Source organism: Cucurbita maxima, unplaced genomic scaffold (assembly GCF_002738345.1).
Source record: "Cucurbita maxima cultivar Rimu unplaced genomic scaffold, Cmax_1.0 Cma_Scf00061, whole genome shotgun sequence".
In the NCBI taxonomy this organism is placed as follows: Eukaryota; Viridiplantae; Streptophyta; class Magnoliopsida; order Cucurbitales; family Cucurbitaceae; genus Cucurbita; species Cucurbita maxima.
The window spans coordinates 547,497-556,484 of record NW_019272077.1 but is presented as its reverse complement, the minus strand read 5'-3'; the positions used below and the strand labels follow the sequence as shown (position 1 = coordinate 556,484).

At 35.9% G+C, this 8,988-nt stretch overlaps 1 protein-coding gene across 2 annotated transcripts in view; it reads right to left on the bottom strand.

Annotated features, from left to right (window-relative positions):
• Positions 1 to 615: 615 nt before the first annotated feature.
• Positions 616 to 8,988, bottom strand: part of LOC111471991 (RNA polymerase II C-terminal domain phosphatase-like 4) — a 13,275-nt gene continuing 4,902 nt past the window's right edge. Inside the window, exons 4-12 of one of the 2 annotated variants that reach the window (XR_002715316.1) lie at positions 8,808 to 8,950; positions 8,119 to 8,195; positions 6,747 to 6,862; positions 5,276 to 5,456; positions 2,857 to 3,146; positions 2,277 to 2,462; positions 2,157 to 2,195; positions 758 to 1,182; positions 616 to 727 (exon numbers count right to left, since the gene is read on the bottom strand). Coding sequence is in view for 1 of the 2 variants with exons in the window: in XM_023117680.1 (XP_022973448.1) it covers positions 871 to 1,182; positions 2,157 to 2,195; positions 2,277 to 2,462; positions 2,857 to 3,146; positions 5,276 to 5,456; positions 6,747 to 6,862; positions 8,119 to 8,195; positions 8,808 to 8,950 (1,344 nt within the window). In the remaining variant the exon portion in view is untranslated. Of the gene's footprint in view, positions 1,183 to 2,156; positions 2,196 to 2,276; positions 2,463 to 2,856; positions 3,147 to 5,275; positions 5,457 to 6,746; positions 6,863 to 8,118; positions 8,196 to 8,807; positions 8,951 to 8,988 lie in introns of both variants that reach the window. The other variant, XM_023117680.1, reaches the window with a different exon arrangement.

Below are 8,988 nucleotides of genomic sequence, written 5' to 3'. Positions count from 1 at the left end.
AGAAATAGTTAGGGATATCTAAACAAGACCTTAGTTCCATAAACTCGTCATAAGTGCTATGGACCACACAGGTAAACTCAATAGTTAGTCAACACACGAGGTTGCTCCCCACTTCAGTGTGATGTTATGGTCTTGTGGAGGGGTTGCAAGCTAAGCTTTCGCATATGATATTCAGGTCTCATGACGCCCTATCGTCTTTCTTGTCAACATGTTTGTTGAGGTTGCTCCTCTTCAACTTAGGATACCAACGATTCACTTCCTAATCAACATAAGCTGTTAAATAAAAAGATCAAACAAATTGGTTCACCGCAAAACTCAGTCAGGTCATTCAAGTAATTGTGCGACATTAGGTTAGGTGAACAACCTCCAAACCTTTATTGGGTTTTAATACACATGAAAACTAACTTAGAAACTTCTAGACCTTTCAGAAGCTTAGATAAGTGTAGGAGCATTAGGTGTATGAGCGCATGAACTTCATTAGGTGTATGAGCAAGCACGAACTTCCTAGAGTCGAGATTAGGTGTAGGAGCTTATGCATGAATTTCCTAGAGTCCAAATTAAAGCTCATGGTAACAAACAATTTAACAAAATATAATTTCAGTATAATGGTGTCTATTTAGCCCATAAATTTTATCCTATAATTATAAACCAACTCAAAATGGTTGGCCAAAATTACAACACCGTGTATCTAAACATCTATACAAACCAGAGCTCGGCTTTCAATCAACGCTTTAAGTGCATTTTAGGGGGGTGCTTTAAAAAGTGAGACGCTGACCTGAGAAGGTGAATTCAAGGGAACACTAACAGCACAGCCAACAAATGCAAGCTCCATTTAAGAGAAATGTGGGACTACTGCAATGAGAGAAACTGTCATTGTTTCTTGGTGTGCTCGACTGGGAACTTTTCTTCCGCTTCTCGTTTCCAGAAGTAGTTTGATGCTTCTATCCACTGTGGATGAACCAGAAACTTCTGCTCCTTTATTGCCCAACGTGACTTCTCCGTTCCAGCATCTGTTGAGACTATATGTGTCACGGACGGGTCGAGTTCAGTTGAGCACGTGCCTCCCAACTGCTCAACCATTTTCCAGAGGTGATGGTTGTCAGCCTGAAATTTGGTAGGAAACACTCGGCTGAAGACAACCTTGCATCCTTCCAGGACTTTGCTCCGAACAGTCTTTAATACCTGTTGAATTGAAGACAATATTATGTCCATGACATAAATGTAAAAATATTCTCCATACTCATTTTCATTTCCTTCTCATGTTAATTGAAGAATCTATTTGACATTTTTCTAAATTTACAAATCTATTAGACATAAAATTGAACTATTAATAAAACTTTGAAACTAGTTTTTCAAGTTTTGGGTCTAATAGATAAATAAATTTTGAAATAGGAAAATAGGTTAATCACTTGGTAGATGGTTTAGGAATTACTAGATATAATTAAAAGTTCAAAGTTAAAAGACTTGTTACAAAATTGAAAGTTCAGGTGTAACGGACTAAGCCCACCACTAGCAGATATTGTCCACTTTGGGCTTTCCCTTTCGGGCTTCCCCTTAAGGTTTTTAGAATGCGTCAGCTAGAAAGAGGTTTCCACACCCTTATAAATGATGTTTCGTTCTCCTCTCCAATCAATGTGGGATCTCACAATCCACCCTCCTTCCGGACCCAACGTTGGCAGTCGTTCCCTTCTTCAATCAATGTGGGATCCCCCAACTCCTTCAGGGCCTAGCATTCTTGCTGGCACACCGCCTTATGTCCACACCCCATCAGGATTCAGCCTCCTCATTAGCACATCACCCAGTGTCTAGTTTTGATACCATTTGTAACGGCTCAAGCCTACCACTGGCAGATATTGTCCTCTTTGGCTTTCCCCTTCAAGTTTCCCCTCAAGGTTTAAAACGCATCTGCTAGAGAGTAGTTTCCACACCCTTATGATGCTTTGTTCTCCTCCCCAATTGACGTGGGATCTCACATTATGGATCTATTAGACCTAAAACTTGATGCTTCAACCATGTTTATTTGTGAACTAATAATAAAAATGTCATATTTCAATTTGATGGAGTAAAAGATTGAAATGTAGGAATGAACGAGAAATTGGAGCGATCACAAGAAGCATAATAGATCTCTAAACTTTTAGAGGAAACAAACTTTTTACCTGCCTCACATCTCTGTCGACCAAATCTTCAGAGAGTTCCTGCAGAAGAAATCCTAACAGTGAGATTGAGGCAAAAAGATCGAAAACAAAAATGTAAGAATAGATAGGGAAAGGGAATACATTAAAGAATATATTATGAACTTGCTTGAGAACTTTGAGAATGGTCGCCAGTGCCCCATCAGATTCACTCTCATCACTCTTCAACTCTGATAGCGATTTACAGTTGAACCCAAATTGGTGACAACTTGAAGCAAAAAAATGATATCTCTCCATCAATATCAAGTTTTCTTTATGCTTTGTCCATGCCTATCATAACAATTGACAATGTTTAGCTCCATATTTATGAGTAGGTAGTTCAGCAACCCAAAGATGACGAAATCAATGTTCCAAGCTCCGTAAAAGGTACCCCAATTCAACATCAATATCTAAGACAGAATCACAAAGAATAGAAAACCAGGATTATGAGATTTTTGCTTGAGGAACTAAGACAATATCACTAAGTAAGCATTTACAAGAAATCCCATTACAAGATTCTATTTAAGTAGAGTATTTTCGTATTTTTTTTATAGGATGTTAAATTTATCGGGCCCTTTCAATGTATGAAGGGAATCCCACGGTCACATACTCGTTCAATGATGATAAATAGGCAGGACCAACAGATCAACCGTATAAAAATATAGCTAATTCTAGATACACTTACATTTTCAGTATCATCGAGGATCAGAACAGCACTTTCATGACCCAGCACCACATCAAGACCCTTTTGATGTTTTTGAGTGCCATCATCCCGAGAAATAACTTTAGAACTAAAATACTCCCTCTTGGGGTCCAACAACTTTGCCATTTCATATGCATATGCTCGTTCCCCCATAGTGTATATATACATCTCAAATAATTGACTAGCTTCTTTCAAAAACGTATGGACAAATGGCCTCAATTTTGTCATGGTATGCACGGAATGCAACAGGAAAAGGCTGCCTTTCGTGACATCTATCCGAAGTTTTATCACATAGCATAAAAGATAAATGGAGTAACCAACATCAGAAATTTGTAGGAATGTTAGACGATTAAGCCAACTTTATAAAATTAATTACAAGACATTATATAAGAAATCAAGCTTAAATAAAATAAGCACTATTTCAAAGTTATGACAATCAATGATTTAAAAAATTAAATCAATAAATAATAAAACTGTGTTGTTTGCTTTCATGGTAATAGGGACCAAGGGAAAAATAGTTAATTGAAAGTACGAAGGCTCGAGATGCACATTACAAAATTAAGAAAATTATGTCAGTCTCCTCATCTTAAAATAGACCATTGAAACCCAACTCTCAACAGATCTCTCAGAAACTTCTCTAAGTCAGAGTAGAAAGATGCAGAGATAGCCTCATGAGTCGTGCCTAAGAGTGCTTATACTGATTGATTCAATCAGTTATTGCTATTATTAATGTTATTGTTGTTATTATTATTATTAATATTATTCATAAAAAACCAAATTTTATTGAGGAAAAAAAAAAAAAAAGAGAATACAAGGGCATAAAAGAAACAAGCCCACAAAAGCGAATTCAATGAAGTAAAATATGACACAGTAATTATGAAGTCCAAAGAGAATCATAGATCTTGCAAGGGGCCAAACATCACTCGATCCCCTTCCAAACATCAATTTTAGTTTTTAATTAAACAGAGAAATGAGTAGCACAAGAATGCAATAAACTGACCCAAGTTTGAATTTGTTAGACCTCCAATTACCTTGGTGATTAGAACATTCAGTTAAAAAAGGGAATTCATTTCCTTGGTGATTAGAACATTCAGTTAAACCGTTTTATTTGTATTTAAATTTGAACAGGAAGTTAGAAAGGTGGTTGTAATTTCCCAAGGCAATTATGAGATTCCGAATAAGAGCGATTCTGAATAATGGACGGGCACATGAATGAACCAAGGCCACATCCGAATGAGAGAGATTCTAAGGATAGGATGACTAAGAAAGACTGCAAATAATTGAAAGTCACTATCTGAGAACAAAACATGCTAGAACTCGTGTTCGTCTGTGAGGATAGTCTCCACACTTAAGAAGCAAAGAGTAAGCCATGTGTCCATGTTGCAGAGGATGTAGGGGAATGTCAGGGCCATCAGATGCCAAATCTAAATTTCAAATCCTAGACATGGATGGTTACATAAATAAAGTTCCACTTGCAGTAGTTTGAACTATGGTTTCATTATTAATGTTTAACTTGCACTAAATGAACTTTGATGGACACTTGGAGTTTTCCCAATGCAACTTGACTTCAACTTTGACACAACTTTACTTCATTTAATATAACTTTAGTTTAACTTCAGTTTGTCATAAATGAAGCCGAGTCCATTTAATGCAACTTTATTTTGTTTTAAACTTGGACACAAACACAGTACACTTTCAGCATCTTCTTTGAAATCTATGTGACATGAGAAAGACTCTTCAGCTCGTACCAAATGGGTTTTATCCCCTGCGGTTTGTTGACTGTGCTATAGGGAGGAGATTTTGAACCACCTCTTTCTTAATTGTCCTTTTGCATATGAAGGGTGGTGTTTGTTTTAAATAGCATGTGGTTGGATATTTGCCTCCCTAGTAAGGCGGATGAGTGGATGACAGACAAGTTGGAACCTCAAAGGCAAGGTCCTTCGAAATTGTGCAGTTACAACTCTCGTTTGGCTTACTTATTTGGAAAGAATGAAACCAATGAACTTACCTCTACCCCTTCCTTTTGGGTGTAACTTCTTCTCTTTGGTATTTATATGTATCTGCATTTCTTACAACAACAACAACAAAAAAACAAAACAAACAAAAAATTATTATTAAACTATGTGCTCCAAATTTGTCCATGCCGAACTTAAAAGTTTTAATTTTAAATAAAAGAAGACTGTTTGCTAACCTACAACTGTAACTGCTCAAGGAGCTAATCATTTAAGAAAGAAAATACAAAAGCTCGGGATTTGGGGAATATACTGAGATGTTTCTTATTAAAACAAACAAAAGAAGAGCAGGGGTGACAGCAAAATCACTATGGAAAAGAAACAAAAGTAAAAACAATATGAAGTTACTTTAGAAAATAAAACTATGCACAGATGAGAGGACAGTGTACCTTCTAGCGAATCCATTTGATTCCTTAAATACTCCTCTTCAGGTGTCAAATGCCCCAGCTGAGTTGAATTTAACAGTGTGTGATCTAGATCAAGAACCAGGATAAGCTTTTTATGCTGCAACAACTTCTTCATGTCTATGTTACGAAGCCGGTTAATTTCATCATTATTAAGCCTGAGTCCCTACAAGATTCTCAGAAGGGTCATATATTTAGCACATAGTTTGATCCACTGGCAATTACAAGTTATTATTACTTCTCCAGTCATGGTAAATTAAACTCCATAGGTTGTTTCAATTTTTTCAACAGTGAATGAATGTAACTGAAGTTAAAATAATATCAACAAAACATCTCAAACGACATAGGAAAATTCACCGCTTGCTTCTTTTAAAAAGGAAACTGACAATATATTGATCAAAGAGGCATATACAAACGAAGGGGAATGAGATATCCCCACAAAACCAAAGGGTCACGGGATCATTTCACTATCTTCCAGCAGAACGTTGATCAAACAGGATTGAGGGTTCCATTAACTGGAAATCGTGTAAAGGAAAATACAAAACTTATGTAGTATCTGAATGTCTCAGACGCTAGAAAGCGGAGTCACAAATACAAGGTTGGATGGTTGAAAGGTGGAAATGAACCAAATTATTTTCTTGATTTATGTCCCACGGAGGGAAATGTCTAACATACAAACATGTATGCCAGAACCATAGCTGAACAAAAAGGGAATGGTAAATCTGTGTAACCAAACAGATTCTCAAGAGTTGTAAAAATCAATGAACTCAAACAAGATAAAAATATTGGACAATCATAAAAAGATATCCTTAAGCTCCGGCGATTTTTGGTCCCTCATCATGTTCTATATTTCCCTCAATGGAACATACATCCATGACCCACCAGCTTAGTGACTGCAATACATAAAATCATTGCCATGGTTCCAAAACAAACGCTATATAGCACAAGTTCAGGAAATCAACAAGCCCTTCATGAAAGGTAGACAAAAACTTGATGCAATCCCAATAGGCTATAGCAAATGAGGCAGTAGAGGAGGAGATAACAAAAAGTAAGCAAGGGTGGATTTTCAAAATAGACCTTGATAAAGCCTACAATGCAATGGATTGTAGATTTTAAATAGTGTTCTCTAAGAAGGGGTTTTTTTCAATGATGGAGAAGATGGATGAGTTTTTTATTATCAGCACAGCCCTTTTTTTTCTGTTCATAAATGCAAAACCAAAAGGAAAATTTTCTCTGGAGAAGATGGCTGAGTTATATATTATCAGCACAGCTCTTTTTTCCTGTTCATAATGCAAAACCACAAATAAAATTAAAAGCTTGACATCATTTCTCATTTCTCATTCCTCTTCTAAATGGATCCCATTTTGTAAACTAGCCATCTGAGTTCCTTCCAGCCATTCTATACATGGTAACAAAGAATAGAATATAATTATGCATCCAAATAAAGAAATTATACCTTATGTATATACCCAAATGTCACGCCAGATTCCTCATCCAACCTCTGCCCACAGATGATACACATGTTTCCAAACGAACCAGGATGACTGCATAATTGCTGCTTTGATAATACTTCTGTATTTTCAAAACAGCAGAATTCAGAAAATAGAGAGAAAAGAAAACAATGCAGAGATATAAGGGAACAAATACTCATGAAGACTTTTGTATCTCAAGTTAATAAGTTATAATTACATGGAACTGAATGGGACACGATAGTAGAGGAAGAAAGGAACCAAAACAAGGGATATATGGTGAGCAGAGGACTGATGGGCTGAAATAGTTCATGAATTCAGATACTACGAAATTGATGCATACCATTTAGCATCCCTGTTATTCCTAGTTCTCGAATAACCAAGAATCTAAAATGACTATTTTCATTTAGACCAAAGATCATTCACCGCTACCATATGGAAGAATAACTCCCATCCTATGTTAAGATAAAGCCAGAGGAAGTACTCAGGCCCATTTTCTTACAATCCAGTGAGGCACCACTCCTAAAATCAGAAAAATCTAACTTGGAGGCACCTGAATAGGTCCCATTTTCTCTTTAATGTGTAGTGAAGTTTGATGTCTGACGAAATTGGATTTTAATTAAAGATAACAAAGTTAAATTACAGGTCAAAAGTTTTACGTGTCTAGAAAAGACAGTGTGCCTCTGAATCTATGTATTCTAAGAATGTGGTTGGCAATTATGCTGAACTCCTGGGAATGAGGGGTTTATCCAATGAAAGCGGATGCTGATCACTTTATCAAAATTCCGTACATGATAAAGAGTAAATGGACCAACTTAGGCACCTCCAAGTTAGATTTTTCTGATTAGTGGCGCCCAGACTGGGGGCTGAGTACTTTTTTATTATGTGATTATGCTTCTAGTTACAGGGATGTAGGTTTCTTTCCCCTCCCTTTCAATTTTATATTTTATATGGAATACTTCCTTACCCGAAAATACTAATAAGTTGGTATTTATAGATATATAGATCATTTGGAGCCAACATGATATGGTTTTTAGAGAAGCTCATACAATTCAAATAAAAGAGGGGTAAAGAAAGGTGACAAACTTCCAATCAGATTCAAATACAAGAAGGGAAGAGAAGGCAACCACCAAAAACACAATATGCGACGGAAGAGTACGAAGGGAAAAGCTCTACAAATATAGAGAGAGGATGGGGAAAAGGGACTGATTCAACAAGTACGTCATATACATAGTTGTCTAAGAAGTGAGGAAGTAGTTAAGTATAGTACAGGTGGCAGCACAAATTAGCTACATTGAAAGTAAAGAGTAGAGACAGTAAAAGAGGCACAACAAAAGGAGTATGAACAGTTCAATTTACCTGAACTATGCTCTTCAACTCCATACAGAATATCCTCCCCTGAGTTTTCCAGCTTCTCCACCTTGTGACGTTTTATCCTTAAAAAATAAATGAATTGAATGAAAAAAAAAAATCACATGTTAAATTTTGATAAAATGAAGATAAATTACCGCAATTTAGTTATATCATATATGGTTCTAACTTATAACAAATCCTACAAACCCTCGTTATTATGTATAGAAATGATAGTCGCCACTTGCCACAACTCAATGTTGGTATTCATGCAAAAGGAGAAGAGTACATTCTTGTTCTTCTTGTTACTTGGTTTCTTAAAATTTCTACTTAAAAAAACGAAGTTTGAAATTTGAAGCTTAAAATCTTTAAATTGTTATAGACTAGCACAAGAAAGCCAGATGGGAAATCTGTAATGTTAAACCAATCCTTATGAAAGACCGTCCAGAAATTAAAAACAGAAATCCATTACTCTTAAAACATAATAACTCCTATTTTCCTATTTTTCACCATATGAGGATTTAAAAGAGAACCAGACAACTATAAAACACTTCCCATTTGAACTCAACATTGAAGTATTGATCACATTAGATTAACCAAAAACTATAATTCCAAAAAAACACTAAACCAGTGTCTTCAGATATTATTAACTTCAAAGATCAATGGAAATTTATTAATTTCAAAAAAACTAGAAGTACCTTTCAGTTTCAACATTATTATGACCCTCAGCCTTTTCATTGGGCAATGAGTCAGAGGAATGAGAATCCAGAGCTACATCAAGAAATGCAGCAAAATCGTCACTGCTCGATGAATGAGCCGGAGAATTAGTCACAAGGCTCATCTGAAATATCCACCAAAAAAAAAAAAAAAAAAAAAACC